The 25747-nt window shown below is 51.2% G+C and overlaps 1 protein-coding gene across 3 annotated transcripts; it reads right to left on the reverse strand.

Annotated features, from left to right (window-relative positions):
* Positions 1 to 1180: 1180 nt before the first annotated feature.
* Positions 1181 to 25744, reverse strand: SLC2A10 (solute carrier family 2 member 10). Of its 3 annotated transcripts, XM_075528661.1 has the most exons (6): positions 25564 to 25723; positions 11303 to 12580; positions 10278 to 10400; positions 8291 to 8426; positions 7348 to 7455; positions 1182 to 6223 (listed from the first exon to the last, which is right to left on the reverse strand). In XM_075528661.1, exons 1-5 carry the CDS (start codon positions 25565 to 25567, stop codon positions 7350 to 7352), a joined length of 1647 nt encoding a protein of 548 aa, XP_075384776.1. In that variant the 5' UTR covers positions 25568 to 25723; the 3' UTR covers positions 1182 to 6223; positions 7348 to 7349. The 3 variants fall into 3 exon arrangements, with proteins under 3 accessions (XP_075384778.1, XP_075384776.1, XP_075384777.1); XM_075528663.1 differs by lacking the exon at positions 10278 to 10400 and having other exon boundaries at positions 1181 to 6223; positions 25564 to 25744; XM_075528662.1 differs by lacking the exon at positions 7348 to 7455 and having other exon boundaries at positions 1183 to 6223; positions 25564 to 25716.
* Positions 25745 to 25747: the final 3 nt, after the last annotated feature.

Raw genomic sequence — 25747 nt, forward strand, 5'->3', positions numbered from 1 at the left:
TCTTCCTTCTCCACGAGGTGAGTGGTGATTTTGCTGCTGGGCCCTGGGCGCACATGCAGTGGATTGCTCACCCCGAAGTCCGCAGTTCAAACCCACCAGCCCTTCCACAGGATAAAGATGAGGCTGGCTGCTCCCAGAAAGATCTGTAGTCTCAGAAACTTCAGGGAGCAGTCCTCTCTGGCCTAGAGTGATATGCAGGCATTGAGTCAGTGGTGGGATTCAAGTACGTTAACAACAGTTCACTGCCCTCATGATAAAATACAAGAAAGACCGACCGAAAGGTAGTGTATTATTTCACACAATTAATACTGACATAAGAACACTAGCAGAGGTCCACACGAGTAGATTGTGAGTTTCAAAAGATTGATGAGAAAGTCACGCTACAACTAACAAAAACGACCACGCTGTTATTTAAGGTATTGTTACACTGCTTCTTGAGTGGCGTCCTCATTTGCATGTTCTTCACTTTGATCGAGCGTCCTCAGCTGGGTGATTGATCCTTCCCCCTCGGTTCTCTATCCCTTCAGAGGTCGGCCAACTGGATGAAAGTCATTAGGCTCGATGGATTAGAAACAGGTGACGTCTCCTCTCTGAGCAGTTCATCTTTGGAAAAGCCCCGTCCATGTCTGCTGGGCGTACAGCAACTGTTCTGACAGCACTTTTAGCTCTTTGAGCACTTTTAGGAATTGTATTAATTCTCATAACTCATGAGAATTTGGGGCATAACACCAAGCTGAAACGAACGACAGCGTGTCACCCTCTGGTTGTTTGGCTTGTCTTCTCTTTAGGTTCTATGTTTGATGAGTTCAGCTGCTGACCTTGCAGTCAGCAGCTCAGCACTGTAACCACTGAGCTACCAGCGCTCTCCACACGCAGAGAACCCTAAGTGGGAAGTCCGCTCTTTCGCACCCTCCCGACCCTGCCAGGCCCCGTCAGTCTATCAAATCAGGAAATCGGGTTTGATTTCATATCCCAAATCTGGAAGAATTTAGCAACTCCCCAATGCAAAATCCCAGGGGGAAACAGCACACGATGACAATTGTGAATGCTGCTGATTTTATGTGCAAAACCCCCAACACCAACAACAAACAAAATAAAATTTTTAAATATTTTTAATTTTAAAAATCCTATAAAACAGAAGTTAAAGACTCTCAAGTCTTTTAACAAAAAGACCAGAAAAAAGTTCACTCAAATATTAAACTTTTATTTAATGAAATCCTTTAGACCTACACTGAGACAAATTTAGACCTAGATTTGAGGCAATGGGTGTTTTATGAAATTTTAATACAAGGCAGATGAAATAAATGTATGCCGTCCATAAAATGTGTGTCACATTTTGGTGTGCAGATTCATAATGCTAAACAAACAATTTCTCAGAACGGAATGGGGCTGTGAGTCCTTTATTTTCATGAAGAATATGACGCTCCCATCCTTGCCACCTACTTGGGGATTTTTGGGGCATCTTGTGAGGATTCATTAAAGACAGACATTCACAAGGTGGATGAGCCCCCAAACCACACAGAGGAGCAGGCATGATACATCCTTTTCCATCCCGGAGGGGGCCAGCCTGTGGGGGAGGGGGGCCTCTCAGAGGGTGGTTCTGTCAGATGAGTGTCACATCAAGCTCCACCCATCTCCTCAGCCACTGAGGGAAAGACACTTGCACCAGAATTTGATGGAACAAATATGGACGCTGTGGGTCAGAGCAGAGGCAGGGACCCCCTTACGTGGGGCAGGACACCTCTGTACAGCTTAGTAGGCGACTTCCCCTCCAGCATCTCAAGGGGTCATCCCAGCTGCTCTTTAGGGGAAGCCATCTGCTGCCCCCATTTTACAGATGGGGAAACTGAGGCACAGTGTGGTAAAGTCATTTGCCCCAGGTTACAAAACTAGTGGCGTGGTGGTTACACGTGGGCTGTTAACCTCAAGGTCACCAGTTCAAACTCACTAGCACTTCCACCGGAGAAAGATGAGGCGTTCTATTCCTGCAAAGAGTTTTATGCTCGGAAACCCAGAGTGGGCAGTTCTACCTTGTCCTCTAGGGTCGCTAGGAGTCGGCATGGAGGCAGCACTCAAACCCAGCTCTCCATGCATTTCCTGGGTGTTTCCTCATGGTCAGGTCACCTTCTGAAACATGAGTGAGCAAAACATAGCATCTCGAGTATCTAGTGCTGCCGTAACAGACTGTGGGAAACAGAAGGATTTCTCCCAAGTTGTCTCCCCCAAATAGATGTTAGACTTAGGACACTGCTGGCAACTAATGGTAAATGATTGTCAAGTTACCTCTCTGAAGACACCAGCCATCCAGAGCAAGCAGACACCATTGTTTCTCCCAACATAAGCAGGACTCACTCCCTGTTGTTAGGGACAGTGGATTGCTTCCCCTGAAAGCTTAGGCTAACTAGTCTCCAGCTCTAGGGCAATCAAGGTGAGGCCGCCATCATGAATCTAGGGTCCGCCCATCTTGTCACATGTGTACCCCTAATCCCTCCCCTTCCTACCCTAGATCACCCCCTCCCATTACTGTAGTACCTATAGTACAACCCCTTCCTGTGATGTATGCCTTTACCCATAATTAGGGGGCTTGCTCGTCCCCAAAAGATATATAAGACTTGGTTAGTAATAGATCTCTCTCGCTCCCACTTGCTCTCCTGCCCTGTACCACCGAGAGGAGCTGAGGTGAGCATGCCACTATGAAGCATGTCTGACTCCGTTATTTCAATCTCCTTTCTATCTCTCTTACTTTCTATAACTTTACTACAATCTTTATTTATGATCGCTGTACAATTGCGCCTGCCAGGTCTGTGATGACAACAGACCACAGTGGGGGCTGTAATAAACAGAAACTTACTTTCTCACAGTTTAGGAGGCCACACGTGTAATCGCAAGGACGCCGGTTCCAGAGGGAGTCTCAGCGTCTCGTCCATCTTTGCCCAGCGTCTGTGGACCTGGTGTCCACGGGCTCCTTGGTGATCTTCATGGGGCCCGACATCCACCAGCCCCCCTCTGCTCTTGAGGATCTCAAAAGGGAGTGATTGAACACACCCTACACTGATACTGCCTTGTCAGCAGAACAGAGGGAATGCCATGTCCAAATGGGATTCTAACTAATACCAGGTTCAAGGGTGAAAAGTGAGAACACATATCCCATATTTGAGGGAATACAGTTCCCTCCATAACAGATGACCCTCTGCAGATGGGCCCCTCGGTTGTCAGTTTCTCCCCAGAAAGACTCGCTGCCAGTGAGTGGATGCTGGCGCCGACCTACCCTCTGGGACACGGCAGAACTACCCTTGAGGGCATCCAAGGCTGTAACTGTCCGGGAGTGGACAGCTCCAGCTCTCTTCCGCAAAGCGGCTAGTGGTTTATGAACTGCTGACTCTGCGGTTAGCAGCCCAACACAGAACCCACTTCACCACCAGGGGTCACAGCAGGATTAAAAACGCAAAGCCCACTGAAACCCTAAGTACTTCCCACACCCAGCTGCCTGAAGTCTAGCCTAACTGGAAGCACAAGTTTAACTATTTAGAACCTGAGGAAGCTGCATTCCCAGCCTCCCCCAATCAACCCCTCCTTTCTGCATTGCTGTTCCCAGACAAGAGACTCCCTGAAAGACCCCAAGCCACCGCTAACCACTGAGGCTCTCTGCCCCAGTGTGGCAGTTACATCATCTCCTGCCAACTTGAGCAAAGGAGTGGAGTCTAGCCTGTCAATCAGGTCATAGCCAATGAGGCCTCTGGGTGCACCTGGCCTGCTCTTGATTCTGGGAATTCCTATCTTCCTCTCTGGAGGCAGGACACACATTCTGTCTACTTGACATTGCTGTTGACCAGCCACATGGAGCTATGCTGACGGTAGCCAGAGCCCTGGAGCTGGAGGAGCCACACGGAGACCCACGGTCAGCACTGAGATGCTTCCACCACCACTGGATCCACCCACTGGCCTGTGATCCTCCTGCATTGCATGTGTCGCGTGAGTCTCAAGAGGAATTTATAGACTGGCATCAGACATAAGGGCTAATAGCAGGCTAATGGTCTTGATCTGGACTGGGCTGGGATGTTTTCTTAATATATATGGGGAAAGGCCAGCCCCCACAACTAATCACGGGTTCAGTAAGTGCAATTGTACAGTTAAGATACATAAAGATTATAATAAAGTCATAGAGAGATGAGAGATAGATTGAAATGATGGAGTCAGACACATTTCATGGTAGCACGCTCACTTCCTGGACAGCTATGATCTTACCTGCCAGGTCCGTGCACAGCATGGGCCAACGTGAGGCGGGGCAGAGACCTTGTTTATTGCTAACCAAGGCTTATATCTACTTAGGGGGCGTGATTACAGGTAACCACACACGTCACAGGAAGGGGCTGTACAATAGGCAATAGAAGCAATAGGAGGGGGATATACCATGGGCATAGGTGTAACAGCAAGGGGATGAGCTAGGGGTGTACACATGATAGGAAGGGGAGGGACTAAGGGTACACATGTGACAAGAAGGGCAGACCCTAGATTCATGATGGAGGCCTAACCTTGGTCACCCTTGGGTGCGCTTGACCGCCCTGTGCACTCTTTCAGGGAAACAGTCAACTACTGTCGTTATCAGAAGGGAGTGGGTCCTACTTGTTGTGGGATGAACAGTGGTGTCTGCTTGCTCTAGATGGCTGCTAACTCTTAGGGAAAATAACCCCTGACCTACTTCTGTTGACCTCCAAGTGTAGTGATTTGCCATGTGTAGCAGGCAGCTAGGTTTGGGATCTATTTGGGGGAGACAACTTGGGAGAAATCTTTCTGTTTCCCACAAATATACAATTACTCTTTGATACAGAACACTCTTTTACACACACACACACGTGCCCCTGGATTTCTCTAGTCAACCTGGACTAACACACCCAGAGACTCCCTACGTGACCACTGAGCGCAAGGCCACCAGCAGCTTCACTCGCAACTTAGTGTCGCTGAGTTCCAGTTTCTGTTGAAAGTGTTTCTGATGAATACAGGGGTGGGCTCGCCCCCCCCCCCCCCGGACCAATGTAAGCAGTGTTGTGCTAGTAAGTGTGTGGCACCTGGCTCTGTGGGAGCAGAAAAGTGCTTGAACACACACAGGTGTGCAACACATGAGGCTGAAGGATGTGTCTGCTGCCCCCCGCACCCCCGCCCCTGTGAACTAGCATTGATAAGCTCCTTACTGTAGACTCCACACAGCCAAGCGGTTTCCCCGGCACCTTTCAGGATTTTGGACCAGTCCTCATATATATCCCCAGCCAACCACGGAGCTTAGACAAAATCCGAGTGGGGACAACGGCTGGGAGCCACGTGACTCAGCAAAGAAGCCCCTCCCCCCCAAGAGCGAGCAGAGTTCACAGGAGCGCTGTTGGAAATGCTTTGTGTGGGTTAACCAGGAGGATGAAAGTCAAGGTGGACTCTTGCACTCCGAGCCCAGCGGGGATCCCCCCTGGAGGCAGACAGGGGTGCATGTCGGAACGTCATGGCTTCCTCAGAGACTCAGGCAGCTCCTCTGCCAGAAGTAGATAACCCTGAGCCCTGAAACAGATCCTGCCTCAAAGTGTAGTGTGTTGTGTGTGCGCGTGTGCACATGGTATTCACAGTATGACAGCTAGGCATGGCATATGTTGAAATGTCCTTTGCATATCTAACACTTTACCCATCACTTCTCGAATCTTGAAAATCAGCCAAACCAAGCCACCATGCCTTGATGTGTAGTCTTCTCCCTGGAAGACGCACCGTCTGCTTCTGTAAGGATGACCGTCACAGAAACGTAGGGCCAGCTCTTCTCTGCCCCAGGAGGTGCGGAGTCACAGCACATCAACCAGACAGCAGTCGGTGCTGGGAGAGCTCCTGCCCATATTGGTACCCTAGAGTTCTTGGGCAAAGTCCACGGCGCAGAGGAGACGGCATGAGATGTCCTCACCTGGACCGCAGAGATGCTCCATGCCAATGAAGACCACAAAGCTTGAAGAGTTGTGGGTTCTCAGACTTTTGCTCTAGCAAAGACAGGGAGGAAGGAAGGAAAGGGGGGAAAGAAAGACCTCCTCTGGGGCATGGAAGTGTCTAGAAGGGCTGGGGCCCAGGCAAGGCGGAAGCTGGAGACATGGTTCCAGCAGCTCCGGGCAGGCAGAGACCTCAGGAGGCCATGGAGACGTCGATGCGGCGGTAGTGGATGCTGGCTGAGCTCTGTCCATAGCCAAAGCCTAGGGTGAACCTGCCCAGTGGAAAGTGAGCCAAGTCAGGGTGGCAGGGCCAGTGGGCCCCTCCCAGAGGAGATGGGAGTCGACCCCACCCCCCATGCCCAGGACCTCCACCCCCAGCTGCCTAAAATGCTGTCTCCCAGGAAACATCTCGGGAGGTGACCTTGTTCTCACCATTCAAGTCTCAGCTCAAGTGGTACCGCCTCAGAGAGACGTTCTCTGATATTCTTTGATTTATTCAAAAAGACAGTATCGATTAGTGTATGTACAGTATCGATTAGCTGTGGTGTGCGGGCTGGTCCTAGGCCCTAGGCCCTAGGAATGCATGGTGCACAGAAAGGACTCATAAGAACTCGCTGTGTGTATGGAGAATTCAGGATGCATTTGCTCAGGAATGAGCCCATAGTGCACCTGGACCTAGAGCACACTTATACCCATAATGCACGTGTGTCTATAGCTTGTATCCACAGGCACTTGTTCCTATAATACACTTGGGCCCATAGCCTGCACCCACAGTGCACTTGTTCCTATAATACACTTGGGCCCGTAGCCTGCACCCACAGTGCACTTGTTCCTATAATACACTTGGGCCCGTAGCCTGCACCCACGGTGCACTTGTTCCTATAGTAGATGCCATATTGTACTAGAACAGTGATTCTCAACCTTCCTCATGCCGTGACCCTTTAATACAGTTCCCCATGTTGTGGTGACCCCCAACCATCAAATTATTTTCGTTTCTACTTCATCACTGTGACTTTGCTACTGTTGTGAATTGTAATCTAAATATCTGCTATGCAGGATGGATTAGGCGACCCCTGGGAAAGGGTCCTTTGACTCCCAAAGACCCGCAGGTTGAGGACAGCTGTACTAGAGTAACTGTGCCCGCTCCCCACTGCACAGGAAAGCCCTCCAGTAATTCACAGGTGGGCACCTGCTTGATATTCTTTACAACCATCCTAAAATGATGTTAACTGCTTTCTGGTCCTCTCTCCCCGCTCCCTGAACATGCGATTTCTTTCCTCAAGAGTCTGCAGAGAGGGGACTGCCCACCCTCCGGGCGGGCGCACGTGCTGTTCTTCCTGCCCGGAGCACTCAGAATGCTGCTCCCTCCCGTGGCCACGTGCCATTTAAAGCCTACCTTCAGAGAGGCCGTCTCTCTGGGCCACGATGCCCGGTCCCTCGGTCCTCCTCTCTGCCAACCTGGCCCGTCTGACACGTTTTGTTCGGGTTAATTTCCTGCTGATCTCTGAGCATGTACCAAAATGCTCATTGTCATTCATTTGCTGGCTTGTTTATTTTCTGTTCTTCAGCGCCCTTCGCCCGCAGTACCAGATTAGAAAGCTCCACAGTCAGGGCGCCTCAATGAGGTTCCATCCTCTGTGAGGTCCCGAGGCTGAGATGCAGGCAATGGGTCACAGTTCTCTGTGCCCGAGTCTAAGAGCCCATTGAGCCTAACGTGGTGCTTCTCTGAGATTCCACCACGCTGTGACTGCCAGATTCCACTAGTCTAGCCTTCTAACAAGTGTACCCCGTGCTAGTGGCAGCCGAGTCAAGCCCTGCTCCTGGTGACCCCAAGGATGGCAGCGCGGAATCATGTCCCACAGCATTTCCGAAAGCCAGGGGGGTGTGCACGGCTAACATGCACTGCTGCCAATCGAAGGCCAGAATTCAGGTCCACCCAGAGGTGCCTCGGAACAAAGGCCTGGAGATCAGCTTCTGAGAAATCAGCTGCTGAAAATCCCACGGACACAGCTCCACCCCCACCCTGGTGAACACATATGGGGGGTCACCATGAGGCAGACTGGACCCCGCAGCAGCTGGGACGGATGCACGGAGCAGGGTTTCAGCATCCTTGAGAGCCAGGCCTGGCAGTCGGGTGAAGGCAGACACGGACGCCAGGTAAGGGGCTTGTGGCTGAAGGGGGGCATGCTCACAGTGCCGGCAGGAGGAGAGGCAGGCCGGGAAGAAAGCAAGCTCTCTCTAAAGAGGACACCTGGGCTGCGGTGTTCTCAGGCTTTAGAGTGACTCCCCCCCACCCCTACCCCACCCCCACCCCCCGGGGTGCCCTGTCCCTCACGTACCGTGTCTTCTGGAACTGCCGATCTATCTCTGCCAAGGACTGGCCCTTTGTTTCAGGGACGAAGAAATAGATGAAGCCCAGGCCGAGGACAGCCGTCAGTCCGTAGAGCAGAAAGGTGAAGGACAAGCCAATGGCATCTGGGAACAGGAGGGGTAGGTGGGGTGCGAAGCGCTGAGGACCCCAGCCCACCCCCCACCCCCGGTCTGGGCCAAATGGGTGACTCTTGGGGAAGCTTCACCATCTAAATTACCTCGAGCAAATTCTCCACTCGATCTGCAAACTAACCACTGTCCTGGATGCTCTCAGGGAAGGGACTTAAGCAGGAATGGAACGGGCAGCTGTGGAGGCCAGGGCAGGGCCAGGACACAGGTCCACACGCACAGAGCGGTGGCCACGTGCACACATAAAATGTGGACCACTGAAGGCAGCGTGCCCAGAGTCTGAAAACAGGCTGCGAGGAGAACCAGCATTCGGCTCAGCAGCCAGCCGAGAGCCACAGGGGCCCCGCAGCCTCAGCAAAGCTGAGCTTCAGAAAGGACTCTCAACACCAGGGCACTGGGCTTCCTCTGACCCAACCAGGCAGAGCTGACTGGCCTGCGTCCCACTGGCCCGAGGGGGGGCGGGGAACTGGTGCCATGGTCTGGTGCCCTCCATCCCAGTTAGCCTTTCTCTCTTCCTGGGGTCTCGGGCAAGGGGGCTGTGTGTCAGGGCTAGCCAGGCTACAGAGAGAACTGGGCAGGGAGCCGGAAGACCCAAGTTCTAGTCTTCTGATGATCTGACCGGGCTTGGGAAGGACACATTGCCCCCTCCGTGAAATGAGGACAGTGTTGACCCTGACTGGGTCTTACTCTTCAAACAAACCTCCCCCTCCCTGTGTCCTTTCCTTGCCCCCTCTCACTTGCGCATACAGGTCACATACAGAGAAACTGGCTGAGGCAGCAGGGAGAAGCTTGGACCCCCATAAGGCAGGGCTGGGAGGGCAGGAGGGGTCCTGGAAGAAAGGTATCTTCAAGAGGTTGTCCCCCTGCCCGCCACCCCCATGTAGCTGTGCCTCTGTAGTGCAGCCCTGGGCCAGGAGCCCCCCACTCATACCCATACCGCCCGGCCTGCAGAGCCTCCTCCATTTGCTCAGCCTACCCACCAGCCATTCCGGCTGGGTATGAAGAATGTATGATAGGCAGAAGATGAACTTCCCACCCCAGCTTGATTTTCTCAGAACGCCTGCTGGCTGCCGGGCAGGTGTTTGTGCCAGGCCAGCCCCAAGGGGGTGTGTGTGTGAGAGCAAATCAAGTGAGGTGTAGCCACTGAGCTTCCAAGTGCCCAGTGCCAAGCACAGACTGCCACAGGTTCTGGCCTGGAGCCCAGATGTGGTCTCGAGCACTGAGCTTTGACTGAATTCATTCTGCTTGCTGCTGCTGTTAGGTGTTGTCTTTGCCGTGCCCCTCCCCCCATTTGCCCAAAACCCCCATTACAGAGAGTCCGAGCTCCTCCCTCTCCCTGCAGCCTCACCCTTCTGACATTTATTTCCCCTCCTGGGGGGTGAGTGAGCGAGTGAGAGGCAGAAAGGAGAGAGGACAATGTCGGGAAGGCGGGTGGGTAGGTGATTCTGCAGAGTCCATGAAAGTCAGCCCAGGCCTCTTGTTCGAGCTACTGGGAAAGACACAGTCTCTTTGCAGAGGCTGCCAAGCTGAGACCTGAGGGTGGCCATCCCTGGAGCCTGCCTGAGAAGGACACGCGCCATGGGGAGCAGAGCCCAGAGAGTGGGAACAAGGGCTGATGGCTTTGCTTGAGCCCCAGGTCAGCTGTGCCTGAAGACCGCCTCCCGTCCCTACTTCAGAGGCCTCGTGATTCATTCGCCGGACGCTTCTGTGCTGGCCGGCGGGGGACTTGCAGTCACTGGGAGCCTGCCCTGTGGGTGCCCTGCTGCCTGGGGAAATGGCTCCTGGATTGGGAGGGGAGTAGGCCCGGGATCTCAGACATGGACTCACTGATGAGGTGGAGGAAGGACAGGCTGATGAAGAGGTTGGTGGCCCAGTTGAAGCTGTTGCAGAAGGCGAAGGCTCTCCCGCGGACCTCCGTGGGGTACACCTCGCTGAGGACAAGCCAGGTCACTAGGGGAGGACAGCAGGCGAGGCTCTCAGAGGGAGGCCCGGCACCGGCTGGGGGCACCCGAGAAGCAGACGACAGCGTGAAATCAGCAAGCCTCAGCCTCCTGCTGCCAGGATCTCCCCAACTGCTTCCCCACCACCTGTCAGAAACCCCTAAGAGAACCAGCCACCCTGGCTCGTCTGGGGCTGAGAGGTTTCTGAGGACACAAGCTTACCGTGTCCAAACCAGGATGCAGGCCATCCTCGTTATGCATTGCTTTTTCGTGATACCTTTTAGAGTGAGCCAGCTAGGGACAGAGCCCGGCTTTTACTCTGGCGGCATCATTGGGCTATGGACTAAGCTGTCTTAGCAGTTCCAACAACGTCAGTGGTTCAACCCCACCAGCTGCTCCGTGGGAGAAAAACGAGGCTGTCTACTCTCACAAAGATTTAAAGTCTCAGAAGCCCTAGAGGGAAGCTCTACTCTGTCCTATAAGGTGGCTGTGAGTCGGAACTGATTTGATAGCATCAATCAATCAACCAATCTGGGCCTTTAGAAAGAGACAAGATGACAAACGTCAAATGAGGCACGGGTGCTTGGAAGGAGCATACACACGTGAGGGTCCCTGAGGCTGAAGCATCTTAGGCTTTATGAGCCTGGTGGCATTGGGCTTATGCGTTGGGCTGCTAACCACAAGGTCAACAGTTTGAAACCACCGGCCGCCCTCCAGGAGAAAGATGAGGCTGTCTGCCCCCTAAAGAGTTCGGTCTTGGAAGCCACAGAAGCAGTTCTACCCCGGTCTATGGGGTCTCTCGCTGTGTCCCAAGATGGCAGTTTCGTTTTGTTTTTTGGTTTTTTTTTTCAGAGGCTGACATTCCCAAACTTTCCACTAGGAGGAGCCGGAGGCAAGGAAACGCCCACTTACCTGGTCCAAATCCGAAGGAGAAGGCGCTGACAAAGACCATCAGGCAGATGAGCGCCATCCAGTGCAGCAGGGCCTGGCCGGGGTGGGTAGTGGAGCGCACGCGGGAGGTGGGGCTCGGGCTCCGCAGGGGAGCGACCGCGGGGGCTCCCGCTCTAGGGCGGGGCTTGGTTTTCTGGGAGGTCGGCAGGACGGGTTCCCTTGGGTTCTGGGAGGTTCTTGGCAACGGAGGTGGAGAGGAGCCCAGCGACAGGGTGGGGTTCCCGGACGGTGTGGTGGCATTGGGTCCAGGCAGGCAGCTTGGCCCCAAGTCCATGGGCATGGCAAAGCAGACGAGGCCCATGCCGCTGACAGCCAGGGCCATGAGGGCACAGCCGGCGAGCAGCAGGGCCCTGCGTCCTGCGCGGTCCACCAGCCCCATGGCGGTCAGGGTGGCCACCACCTTCACCGCACCCAGCCCCACGGAGGCCAGCACCGCGGAGGAACCCCCGCGGAAGCCCACGGAGCGGAAGATGGTGGACGCGTAGCACAGCACGTTGGGTTGTCCCGTTAGCTGCTGCAAGAGTACCAGCCCCAGGCCCACCGCCGTCCGCCCTCGCATGTTGTCCCGCGCCCGGAAGAGGTCCAGAAAGGAATACCGGGGCCTGCTCGAGCCCAGCTTGGTGGGCTCACCTCCCCGGAGGGGAATGAGGTCCTTGTGGGCGGCCGCCGCCTCTGGTGCAGTGGAGGGCAGGAAGAGAAGGCTGAGGGACTGCAGGAGGGCGGGCGCGGCAGCCCAGCCAAACATATGCCTCCATCCCCAGAGCACACCGGCCAGCGCATAGTTGGTGGCGTAGGACAGCAGGATGCCCACGGTGATGCCCGCTTCGTAGAGGGACACCAGCACTCCCCGCTGCCGAGGGCCCACCAGCTCAGACACGTAGATACAGCAGGCCATGGAGGCGAGAGAGATGCCAAAGCCAGCCACCAAGCGGCCCAAGACCAGCCAGGTCAGGGAGCCGGCCAGGCCCAGGCTCAGGCTGCCTGCCAAGAGCACCAGGTTGCTCCCCAGGATGACTTCTTTCCTGCCATAGCAGTCGATGAGGATGCCTCCCACGAGGGAGGCGAGGAGGGCCCCCAGGATCAGGCTGCCCACCAGGAGCTCCTGCTCGAAGCAGCTCAGCCCAAAGTCAAGCTGCAGTGGCAGCAAGGCACCCGAGATGACAGCCAGTTCATAACCGAAGGTCAGACCCCCCAGCAGAGACACAGCGGCACACAGGTGCACTGCGGGCGGGCGGTGGCCTGGAAAACAAGCCACAGGGGCAGCATTCAGAATGGTTCCTGGATGGAGCATCCACCCACCCAAGCTCCCCTCCATCCATCCACCTCCTCCACCTGTGCATCCACCCACCCACCCACCTACCAGCCATCTGAGGCACACTCATAGCAAGCCAGGGATGGGAAGAAATGGAGAAGCCAGTCCCGGGGCTGTCCAGGACTAGCTAGGTCAGGGAGCCATTCATCCATCATCCATCCACCCACACATCCATCCATACATACATACATACATTACATCTCCATATTCACCCATCTAGCGATCTATCATTTCATTCACTGAACTATTCATCCATTTATTAATCTATCTCTCAACCAATCTATCCATCCATCCACTCATGCACTTGTTTTTGTAATTCCATCATTTCATCTACTCACCCATATCTACCCACGCCCACCTATCGATCCATCCATCCATCCACCCATCCATCCATCCATCCCCCATCCATCCATCCATCCATCCATCCACCCATCTATCCATCCATCCATCCATCCATCCATCCACTCATGCACTTGTTTTTGTAATTCCATCATTTGATCTACTCACCCATATCTATCCCCACCCACCTATCCATCCATCCATCCATCCATCCATCCATCCATCCATCCATCCATCCATCCACTCGACCTTTTAACAATGTAGCTCTGTGGCACTTACAGCGTGCTAGGCATTGTTGTGCAGAGGTGGTGTCAAAGACCTGGCATCCGAGGAGGAATGGGCAGATGACACACGACACACACGGGTCATCTACTCTCGAGGTGTGATGTGTGTCATCAATACAAAGCAGGACAGAGAGGGTGAACGTGATGGAGGAGCAGTACAATTTTAAGCACCGTGGGCAGCTAAGGCTTCTCTGAAGAAAGGGCATTTGAGCATAGATCAGAATGAAATAAGAGCAAACGCCAGGGCACCGTCTGGGCAGAGAGCACGCTAGCCAGAGGGAACAGCGAGTGCAAAGGCCCTGAGACAGAGCAGTCGGTGGTATGTTTGAACAAAAAGCTACTCCTACCGCTAGCAGTGCCAGGCCTTGTTTTAAGAGATCTCCGTTCAAATGTTGTGGTCAGGAGAGACCAGTCCCTGGAGAAGGACATCACACTTGGTAAAGTAGAGGGCAGCAGAAAAGAGGCAGGCCCTCGCAAGAGGGATCCACACGGGGGCTGCAACTAGGGGCTCAGAGATGAGAATGGTCGTGAGGATGCGCAGGACCGGGCGGGGTTTCCCTCTGTTGTGCTGCCAATCAGAACCGACTCGCCGGCACCTGACAACCCTGAAACCTGATGGTATTTCATTCTCACCACCATCGTTGGGCATGCTGCGCTGGCCAACCTCCTCCGAGGCCCAGAGCGGGGACGCAGCGAGTACCACACTTTCCACAGATCACGCACCCCCATAAATCACATGCACACACACGTAACCCACATGGTGGTCATAGGAAACTAGTATGTGAGGGGCCCTGTCGTTTGCCAAAACACAAATGGTCCACGGTGTCAGGTCTGCATTACCCGTGAGCGAAAGCAGTAAGGGCGGCCTTGAAGTGGCAATCGAGTGCAGCCTGGGGCCCCGAGAGCCAGGGCAAGGGTGGCAGGAGACCATGAGATAGGAGCAGGCGGGGACCAGCTCCTGGGGGATTTCTCAGCTGAATTTCATTCTCAGCCTTTGGAGGGCTGAGCTGAGTTGTCGCTAGGGCTTCTGTCCCGAGACACTGAGTGAGGTGTTGTTGTTCACGCAATGTCCCCCTGCGCCTCTTCTTCTGCACCGGTATCGGATTATGCCCGGCTAAAAGACTACCCTCCCAGCCTTTCCTGCAACTATTGGTGGCTATTGAAATCGAAGGGACGGCTTGGGTGAGACTCAGGAAAGCTTGGAAAGAATGGAGCAGAGGGCTGGCTAGCATTCTTTCTTCCTCTTGAGTGGGATGCAGGTGTGACGGCGGTGGCACAGCAGCCTTCTTGAGCCACGGAGGTGACCACACAGATGCACACCTACTGAGCGACACGCCGACATAGAGGATGCTCAATGACAGCCCATTCTGATTGGATTGCCAATCTGTGGACTTTTTTCTTCTTTTTTAACATACTGGGGGCAAAAAACAAACCAAACATCCCAACAACTTCTAACTTGAACTATGCTGTGCGGGGCCCTGGCGGTGTCCAGGGGGCTATGCGTTGAGCTGCTAACCACAAGGTCAGCAGTTCAAAACCCCCAGCTGCTCCTCGGGAGAAAGGTAAAGCGTTCTACTCATAGAGATGGGCAGTCTCAGAAACCCACAGGGGCCACTTCCACCCTGTCCCGTAGGGTTACTCGGCCTCAGACTGCGCTGGATGACAGTGAGGTAGGATTTTGGTTGTTTGTTTGTTTTACTGTCTCATCTGTACTGCTAACAGACTCGGTTCTTACCTGGAACAGGTAAGGAGTGTGTTCGAGCTTGCATTCCGAGTACTAGATTTCTAGCGGGTGCCCTCAATCCACTTGGAGCCCCACCCACAGACCCAGCCTACTTGAGTTTCTTGAGCGCTGACAGGCGATGTAATAAGGGGCTCTGTTGGAAAGTAGAGGGCTGTGACCCCTCAGGCCAGACCAGCAAAGAGCAAGCTCACCCTCAGGCACTTGCTTGGGTGCCCTTGATGGAGACTGGAGTACCAAGTCTCCATGGTCAGGAATCATATTCTGACCTAAGTGGTCAGAGGACCTTGAACCTAGAGTGTAAGTGCTTTCACCTGTGCCAATCCCGGTCCCTTTCTCACGTCCGTCGTCCCTCCGTGAGTGACTGTAAGGAGATCAACCTTGATTTTGTAATGACTTTCCTTTGTTTTCCAGCCTAGACAACATAGCCGCATGGCTGGGAATGCTGTGGACGCTGTGCTGACCACACGCCGAGATCTTCCAAATCCGAATGCTTTGTCTTTGCATCTGTCCTGTTTAAGGCTCCATAAAAGTGTGTCTAGGAGCCCTGGTGGTGTACGGGTTTCATGTTGAGCTGAGATCCCAAGGTTGGTGGTTCAAAACCACCTGTCGCTTTGAGGGAGAAAAATGAGGCTCTCTACTCCTGTAAACAGTTACAGTCTCAGAAACCCACAGAAGCAGTTCAATCTTGTCCTTAGGGTCGCCATGTGTCATAATTGCCTCGATGGCAGCGAGTGTGGCACAGGGATCTCTATAAAATATGTTTGCAGTGGGGGTCTCTCTCCTCACCCCTCTAACAGGAGGAAGAGGGAAACTGAGTGAGGAGGGTAGAACAAGACTCCAGACTAGAGCAGCAGCGCCTTAGCCTGAAGGGGAAATTCCTTGTGGCAGGAGCTGCACAGTAACAGCCAGGTGGACGGGCCTGTGTGTAGGGCACTAAGCAGTGGTAGGGACTGCAGCGCGCCTCCTGTTGAGCTCCCACGTGGCTCGGGGTGCTGTTGGTCTTGTTGTTAGTGGCCAGCAGATCAAGTCTGCCTCATAGCGACCTCATGTGTGCAGAACACAGCTGCTCCACAGGGCTAGGACCTTTGGGAAGCAAATTGCCAAGCCTGTCTTCCAAGGTGGCGCTGGGTAGATTCCAATGCTAACCTCTTAACTTGTAGTGAAATGTATACCATTTACACCACTCAGGGAGAGCCCCAGTGAAGCAAGTGGGTAACATGTTGGACTGCTAGCCTAGAGGTCAGCAGTTCAAAACCATGGGCTGATCCGTAAGAGAAAGACGAGACTTTCTACTCCCCTAAAAAGTTACAGTCTCCGAAGCACACAGAGGCAGTTCTCCTCTGTCCTATAAGGTTTCTACAAATCAGAATGGACTCAACAGTAGTTGAGTTGAGTTTGGTTTGGTAGGAATTCCACAGTTAATAGTACCAATATTGTTAGTTCCATGGGAAGTAAGAGGGACTTAGAATGTGAAGGTCTGAGGTCCACTCTCCACACCACCACTTACTCTGCGCTCTTGGATGCGTCATTGCCTCTTCTTGAGTTCAAGTTTGTTCATCTAGCAAGAGGAGCCCCATCCCATAACTTCTCCCTTTGAGCACACACTACAGGGTCGCTATGAATCAGAATTGACTCCGGGCAGTGAGTTTGGTTTGGGGGTTGGTCCTTCTGCCTGGTGTAGTCCGCTGCTTCCCCTCAGAGCTCGTCCCTGCCACAGCTGGTGCTAAAAGTTTAAGAAGATGCTGACCTCTTGAACACTTTCCTCTACATCGGGAGTAAAGAGACCATGCCAACGAGAAAGACTGGTCTGCTACGCCTAGTATTGCAGGCATTTTCTCAACCAGGGCATTTTTCATTCCGAGAAGCAAGACCCAACAAACACACAGAAACCATCGAGAAATGTGAAACGCATCTCTTTGGAAATGAGTGAGAATAAATGGCCCAGGGAACAAAGACTGTGAGATGTGGGCTAGGAGGTGCTCAGGTAAAAATCATAGCTTTTCATCAGAAGCCAAGCAAGCCTGGAACTAGATGAATTGAGCCTTCAACTGTAGAAGCTAGGGAAATTACCACGGTGGAATTAATGACTATAAAACCCGAAGCGGATGAGATGGAACAAAAAGACAAATGGGACAGTTGATCCCTAAAACTCAAGTTGACTCTGACATGAATATGCAAGTAGAGGGAGCTTCGTGATCAAAGAACAATGACATGCCAATAAGCAGCACGAGGAATTATGAACAGGTCATAACAGATTCTGGGAAACAAAACATACAAGCATTTCAATAGTTTGTTGAGGTGAAAATCCCAATGGTAGTCAGAGCAGATTCGAGGCACGACGCGGAAGGGGTAGGTTCATAGCCCTTCTCAGACCCCACTGACTCACAGCAGAGGCAGCCACATTGACATGCACTCTGAGCCCCAGGCCCACGCGTGTCTGCATGTTCAAATGGGCTCCACTGAACAGCCATGGTTACACGCGTGTCTTGTAAAAGCACTTAGAGCCGGTGCTTAAAGTTCACACAGACAGTCTCTGTCTTTTAAGAGCTGAGCTTACTTTTATTATAATTACTGATACACTTGAACTTGCTTCTGCCACTTCGTTCTGCATCTGTTATTTACCCCCCCTTTCCTACTCTCAATGGATCGAGTAAGTTTTCCTTTTGTTTCACCCCTTTTTCTTCTGTTGATTTAAGTGTTCTACATTCCTTTCTTCTAGCGCAGCTCCGTCAAAGTTAGAGATGGCTGTCTTGGCACCGTCCAATCTTGTCATCAGAGGACACACCTAAATACTGAGCATTCGAAATATGCCTCATGTGACTGAGAAACTGAACTTTTTCAAGTTAATTTAAATGCAACTGTAGGTGACCATAGGAGCCCTGGTGGTGTTGCGGGTCATGCGCTGGGCTGCCAACCAGTAGGTCGGCGGTTCGAAACTCACAGCGATGCAGCAACAGGATCAGCACCCAAAGCCTGACCTGATTCCCAAGCCCACGTGCCTCACCTCAGTGAAAACGTTCTACTATAAAATCAGAGAAATGGGGATTTTCACAGATTTACAAATGCGAAGCTCTTGCATCTCCGTCTAGGTCTGTCCAGGTCTGGAGGCAGTGTTCCCATCTCTCTGATCTGTCCCTGAAGCACTCTGTGCTCTTGGACGTACTGAAAGTCCAATGGCAGTGTGGGCCTCCTTGGCACTCAAATCAGATCCCTTGGAAGTGTTATCTGAATTTGGGGACAAAAAGAAGTCTGAAGGGGCCAGACCAGGGCTGTAGGGTGGACGGGGTCCGGTTTCCCAAAGAAACCTTGCTGCCCTTGAAAGAGCAGGCACAAGGTCATGATGGGGAGAACTGCTCAGCAGAACTCTCCTGGCTTTTTCCCACCAGCGCAGTTTTCCATTTTCTTAAAACTTCTTCCGAAAGAAACATCCATGACTGTCCCGTGTCCTTTTAGGAAATCTATTCAAATGATTTCCTTTGGAATAAAATAAAAAAAACAAATGAATGAAAAACCCCAATTACTATAACCTTCTGAGTTGACCTCTCTGACTTCACTTGAACTGGCCCCAGTGATTCTGCCCAGCCCCGGAAGCCACTGTGTTTGATGTGTGTGATGCTTCTTGCTCTTTTTTTTATTTTATTTAATTTTGCTTTTATATTATTTTTAGTTTTACTTATTTATATATATTTCATTTCCCCCTCCCTTTTTGTTTGTGGACTATAACCTGCACACACGCGCACAAAAGTGTCTTCTATGTGGTGTACAGCCTGTCTTATCAAGCCACGTCATGATGCCCTGGGCCTGTGGTTCTTTTTCCTTTCCCACCCGCTCCCTCCTGTTTCCTGTCCTTTCCTCCTCGCCTCCGACCCCGCTGTCCTCTTCGAAGTCTTCCCCTTTGGTGTGAAAAGCATTTTCCTTTTTCTTTCTTCTCCTTTAGAATAATGCTGTCATAGACAGTTCTCTTTATAAGATGCACTGACTTTGTTAGGCAGGGTGCTCTCTGACTGTGTCCGTGTCTTACGGTGTTGGACAGACGTGAAACTGTTTCCTACAGATGAAAGAACCAGAGTTAGTTTATCCGTCCCTCCACAGGCAGTGTGCTGGATTGTTTCCGCCTTCTCCCTATTATAGAAGTTGCCGCAATCACCATGGGTATGCAAATGTCTGTTTGTGTTTTGTTCTCTATTTCTCCAGGGTATGTACCAAGGAAAGGGATCGCAGGATTGTAAGGTATTTGCATTTGCATTTGTCTAAAGAAACATCCTACAGCTTTCCATGTGGTTCTGAATTCTACAGCCCACCAGCAATGTCTGAGCAGGCCAATCTCCCCACATCCTCCCCAACATCTATTATTTTCTAGGTTGCTGTTGTTTTTAATGTTGTTAAGAGTGTCGGTGCGAGGTGGTACCTCCTTGTTGTTTTAACATGTATTTTGCTCTTATTGTAACGAACCGAACATTTCTTCCTGTGATTTTTGCCCTCCTGGGATTTCTTCTTTAGTAAATTAACTGTTTGTGTCTTGTGCCCATTTTAAAAAATTGTGTTTATGTGTATTTTTCTTATGAAGGTGTTATAGTTTTCCTAGAGATATTTGAAATTAGCCCTTTATCTAAGATGTCATTGCTAACCATCTTTTCCTAATCTATGGCTTCTCTTTGATGAAGTCTTTTGATGTGCATCAATGTCATCTTTTTTAGAAGAATCCAGGCCTCTCTTTTGACTTCTAGAGTGTGGGTTGTTTTTTTTTTTTCATTTCGTTCAGTGGTGTATTTATGTCTTGTATGAAGCCCTTAAGTTTGTCCCTATCTTTTGTCATGGAGGGTCTTCATGGTTCTAGGGTTTACACTTAGGTCTTTAATCCCTCTTGGATTTGTTTGTGCGCATCGTGTGAGACATGGATGGAGATCCCATTTTCCCAGCACATTTACTGAACAGGCTATCTCTTCTCCACTTAGTGGGTGTTAATCCTTGATCAAAGATCAGGTGTCTGTAGGCACTTGGTTGCACGTCTGGGTCTCAATTCTAATTCACCGGTCTTCATGTCTATGGCTATATCAATACCAAGCCGTTTTGGTTACCCTGGCTACAGAGTAGATTTTAAAAGCTGGGAATGAAAAGCTTCCAACCTTGTTTTTGTTTCTTAATAGTGTTTTGTTTATCCTGGGTTTCTTTCCTTTCCACGTAAAGTTGATGCTTAGTTTTTTCTATTTCTTTGAAGAATTGTGCTGCGGTTTGGACTGGAATTGCATTGAATTCTGATGATATTGAGATTTTCACTATATTTAGTCTTCGCATCCAGGAGCATGGAAGTCTTCTGTTTGTGTAATTTGTTTGTTTGTTTAGTTTCTTGTAGAAGTGTTTTATACTTTTCTTTGTTTAAGTCTTTTGTTCCTCCAGTACGATTTATTCCTAGATATTTTATCTTTGGGGGGCAGTTATTGTAAATGATATTGTTCTTTTCACTTATTTTTCAGTGTCGTCTTCTTTAAACAAGAAGTCAACTGATTTCTGTATGTTGAACTTACAACCTGCAACATTGCCAGGGTTTCCAATTAATTGCAGCAGTTTTTAAATGGAATCTTTAGGGTTTTCTTTGTATAGTATTATATCGTCTGCAAATAAAAAGAGTTGGTTTTTTCTCCTTCTGTGCCGATGTGGGCGCCTTTAATACCATTTTGATAATAGCTGGCTCTGGCGAAGACTCCCAGGACTAGATTAAGTAGGAGGGATGATCACGGGCATCCGTCTGGCTCCCCTTCAAAGGGGGAATGTTTTCCATTTCTCTCCATTCAGTGCTATGCTAACCATTGTTTTTATGGCCTTTATTATGTTGAGGAATTTCCCGATGCTATTGAGTGTTGTTGTTTTTTTAATCAAGAATGGATGTTGATACTGGCATGAAGCAGGGAACCAATAGAGAGGTCCGAGGGTCTGGCCCCAATCCCAAATAAGTGGACTGACCCCTTCCTGGCAGAAGAACTCATTTCAGAGGACAGCACTGAGGCTACAGCTCAGGGAGAGGGACATGTCTGATAGAGCACACGGGAGCAAATGAAGGGGGAGGAAGAGAGAGTGGAGCACATCCTGGTCCATCAAGCCCTGAGAATGATATTCGTGCTCAGAGCAGCCAAAGCACATAGAGGTCCATAGGGAGGCCCCACTAAGAGACACGACATCCCTCACTGACCATATCCCTACAGGGGACAACACTGGAGAAACAATGTGGGAATTGTGCCCGATCTGACCCCACCACACTGAGGTGAAACACTAAGGGTGTGCAACAGAACAGCAAGGGGAGCAGAGCAATGAAGTCCCCAGGGAATACCAAAATTAGACTTTGGGACCAGGGCATGGCAACCCATCAGTCTCCAACAGAAAACACTCCTAAAAGTCAGCAAATAGACTTTGAACTATTTACAGGCTTTGTGTGTGTGTGTGTGTGTGGTCATTTTTTGGTTGTTGTTTTGTTTTCTTTTATTGCTTTGTTTTATTCTGTCTTTTTTGTGTGTGCATACTATTATCTCTGCAGCTCTCTCTAGATAAGATAGGTGGGGTAAACAATCTGAAGAAGAAAACAATAGGACCCAGGGGTGGGGGGACATGGGGAAGGGGGAAGTGGGGGGGGAGGAGGAAGTGAGTGTTAACAAACCCAGGGACAAGGGAATAACAAGTTATCTAAATTCCATGGTGAGGAGGGTGTAGGAGGCCTGGTAGGGCTTGATCAAGGAAAATGTAACTGAGAGGAATTACTGAAACCCAAATGAAGGCTGAACATGACAGTGGGACAAGAGGAAAGTAAAAGGAAATAGAGCAAGGAACTAGGAGGCAAAGGGCATTTATAGAGGTCTAAATACAGGCATGTACATCTGTGTATATATATTTATATATGAGGATGGGGAAATAGATCTATGTGCATATATTTGTAAGTTTAGTATTAAGGAAGGTAGCAGATGGACATTGGGCCTCTACTCAAGTACTCCCTCAATGCAAGAACACTTTGTTCTATTAAACTGGCATTCCATGATGCTCACTTTCCTGACACGATCACTGAAGATAAAGCAGGTGCATAAGCAAATGTGGTGAAGAAAGCTGATGGTGTCCGGCTATCAAAAGATAAAGTGTCTGGGGTCTTAAAGGTTTGAAGAGAAGCAAGCGGCCATCTAGCTCAGATGCAACAAAGCCTACATGGAAGAAGCACACCAGCCTGTGTGATGATGAGGTGTCAATAAAATCAGGTTATTGGCATCAAAGAACAAAAAAATCATATCATTGTGAATGAGGGGAAGTGCGGAGTGGAGACCCAAAGCCCATCTGTAAACAACTGGACATCCCCTTGTAGAAGGGTTGTGGGGAGGAGACGAGCCAGTCAGGGTGCAGTATAACACCGATGAAACATACAACTTTCCTCTAGTTCTTTAATACTTCCCCCCCCCCCCCACCACTATCATGATCCCAATTCTACCTTACAAATTATAGACCAGAAGATGTACACTGGTACAGATAAGAACTGGAAACACAAGGAATCCAGGACAGGTAAACCCCTCAGAACCAACAATGAGAGTAGCAATACCAGGAGGGTAAAAGGAAGGTAGGAGGAAAAAGGGGGAACCGATCACAATGATCTACATATAACCCCCTCCCAGGGGGACGGACAACAGAAAAGTGGGTGAAGGGGGACATCAGACAGTGTAAGACATGAAGAAATAATAATTTATAAATTATCAAAGGTTCATGAGGGAGGGAGGATGGGGGAGGGAGGGGAAAAATGAGGAGCTGATCCCAAGGGCTCAAGTAGAAAGCAAATGTTTTGAGAATGGTGATGGCAACAAATGTACAAATGTGCTTGACACGATGGATGGATGTATTGTGATAAGTGTTGTATGAGTCTCCAATAAAATGATTTATATTAAAAAAAAAGAACTAGAGAAAAGTTGTATGTTTCCTCGGAGCTATACTGCACTCTGAAGGGGTGGGGTGGGGGGGGAAATGGATGTTGAATTTTACCAAATGCCTTTTCTGCATCAACTGATATAATCATATGGTTCTTAACTTTTGCTTTGTCTGTGTGGTGGATTACCTTGATTATTTTTCTAATACTAATTCATCCTTGCATACCTGCTATGGTTCCCACGCAATCAGGAGGTATTATTATTTGGAGTCTTTGTTGAATTCTGTTGGCTAGACTTTTGTTGAAAATCGTGGCATCTGTATTCATTGGGGAAACTGTCCTGTAATTTTCAAATTCTGGTGATATCTCTGCCTGGTTTAAGTATCAGGGTAATACTTGCTTTCTAAAATTAGTTGGGTAGGATATTGTCTATTTATATATTATGAAGCAGTTCCTGTAAGGCTAGTGTTAACTTCTTTACATAGGTGGTAGAACTCCCCAGAAAACCATCGGGTCCTGGACGTTTTGATGTTGGGAGCTTCGTTAATGAGCAGATCTATTTGGAAGCCACTACTTTGGCTGGACCTTTTCGGTTTTTTTAGAAAGCCTTTGAGGGAGAGATTAAGATAAGCGTATGACTAGAGAGCCTGTTCGCAGCCATCCACTGATCACAGAAGCAAGTTTAAAGACGTTTGCGTTGGAATAAACCATGAATGTGCGGATCGGAACCCTAGCATCGATTTTCTGGACGTAATCTCATAGTTCAGTGCTTAGTTGCAGTGAATTTTAAGCAAGAAAGGGCCATAGGAGCTGGGTGGGACATGAGAGTGACCAGGAACACAGAGAGGAGAGGTGGAAGGGTAAGAAAGCCCTTGGGAGCTTTCTGGAGAAACTACAAGAGAGCTTCAAAGGAGCCAGGGCCATTAGCAAGACTGGGGGAAACATCCCCTACCTTGAATTTCCCATGGCTCTCATCACCTCGGCCATTAAACCCAGTCCCTTGGGATGATAGCCAAGACCCCACTTTCACCCCACAGGCTGAGCCCACTGCAGCTAACAGCTGACCTGTTCAGCCACTTCCCCACTACTTCCTGAGCCTGCCCATCCCCAACCCCTCCACATGGCCTGCAAACCCTGCTGTTTCCAGCATGCACCACACATGTCCCAGCCGCTGCCTGGACTGCCCTTTCTGCCCACGGCCTATCTGACGAGCAGATCTGTCATCACCTCCACTAGGAGCTTGCAATCAAAGACGCTCTTTAGGTACGCACTCCCTGCTTTGAAGTTGGGGAGCTGCCTTTCTCCATCTTTCAGCATCGGAAGTTTGGGGGGAAATAGCTGTCCCCACCGCCACCGTCACTGCTCAGCTCTAGAATGATGTGCATGGCTTGGGTCTGACCTAGCAGGTTCCCTCGCCTGGACAGCAGTGGCTGGAGGTGTTTCCTCACAGAGCATGCTTCCTGAACCAGCTGGAGCGCTCCTGCCCCAGGAGGGAAGGGCTACTGAGAGGGAGTTGCCCCTAGAAGGTAAGAACGCTGAGAGGAAACAGACCCAGCCTCAGGGAACAGCCCCAGGTCGTGAGGCAGGGCTGGTGAGTTTGAACTGGTGACATTTCCATTAGCAGCCTAGTGCTTAACCACCTTACCACCAGGGCTCCAAAGATGATCCATAATGATGGGTCACCTCCTACGCCCCAGCACGAGCAAGGGTTCTGTTGCATGTTCTCTACAGGACAGCACAGGGTCACCTTTGAAGGCCCAAATCAGTTTCTACCCCAATCTGGGCCTGCAAAGCCCTGCGCAGCCTGGTCCTGCCCACCACTCCGGGGCCCACTCCCTTGGCCTGCAGTGGTGCAGGCCACTGGCCTGGCTCACACCAGCTCCTTCCTGCCTCGGGGCCTTTGCCCTCCATGTTCCCTCTCCCTGGAAGCCCACCCCCCAAGTCCACAAGGCCCACTTCTTTTCAAAGTGAAGGTGTCAGCTCCAAGGTCACCCTCCATCACACCACCTCACTGGGTGTGCACACAGCCCCATCGCTCGCTAAGACGATCCACTCATGTGGGGTTCGTGGACTCAGCGCCCTGGCTGGCCCCGCTGGAACACCAATCTAAGCCTAAGTCTGTTCCTGGCACGTAGCAGGTGCTCATTAAAGAAGGAGTGACTGACTCCTTGGCTTCTGAATCCAGAAAGAGTAAGAAACCTTCGTCCCTAGGAGCAACAAAGTCCCTTGTCCCCTCTTCCCCAAATTCTGAGGTCTCCCTCTACTAAGCCACCCCAGGGCAAGAGTTTGGGCCCTAGCTCCCAGCCTCAGGCTGGGCGGTCAAGGTGCCTGGCGCCCCGTGGCGTCCAGCGAGTGAGAGACTTCAGGTATTTACTTTCAGGAAGCCCTTCTGGCCTCCCTGCCCTCAGCTGTGCACCAGGGGGTTGGAGTGGCGGGGAGCAGCGCTCAGTGTGAGTAAGAGCCCCCCCACCCCCGCCAGAGTTATCCAGGAGGGCGGGAGACCATGCACCCCCAGCCTTGGCCAGCACCCACAGGCCTGCTGGCTGGCTGGCGCTTAGCGGGCAGGGACCTGAGACGAGCGCAGTTAAGGGGGTCCCGGAGGAGGGGACGCACCCGGAGGGCCGGCTCCCGGAGCGCACCGCCACGGACACTTACCCATGGCGAAGGGGCCTCAAAGGCTCGCTGGGGCCCCGTGCGCATCTCCCAGACCGGCTGGAGTCCCGCCGAGCGGCCACCAAACAAACTTTCAGGCCCGGCCGGCCCCCTTCCTCTCGGTCCCTCCCTCCAGGCCCGTCGCTGCGCGGGCCGCTGCCACGTTGGCCAGCCAAGCCCCCAGAGC

Source organism: Tenrec ecaudatus, chromosome 12, assembly GCF_050624435.1.
Source record: "Tenrec ecaudatus isolate mTenEca1 chromosome 12, mTenEca1.hap1, whole genome shotgun sequence".
Taxonomy (NCBI): domain Eukaryota; kingdom Metazoa; phylum Chordata; class Mammalia; order Afrosoricida; family Tenrecidae; genus Tenrec; species Tenrec ecaudatus.

Bases quoted from the DNA above. Each gene is read 5' to 3' on its own strand.
- SLC2A10 (XM_075528661.1), bottom strand. The intron at 10,401-11,302 runs GTAAGTGGGCGT...GTCCTCCCCTAG, and splicing joins CTCCTTCGGATTTGGACCAG to TGACCTGGCTTGTCCTCAGC. The intron at 7,456-8,290 runs GTACGTGAGGGA...GTACATGCTCAG, and splicing joins CGGCAGTTCCAGAAGACACG to AGATCAGCAGGAAATTAACC.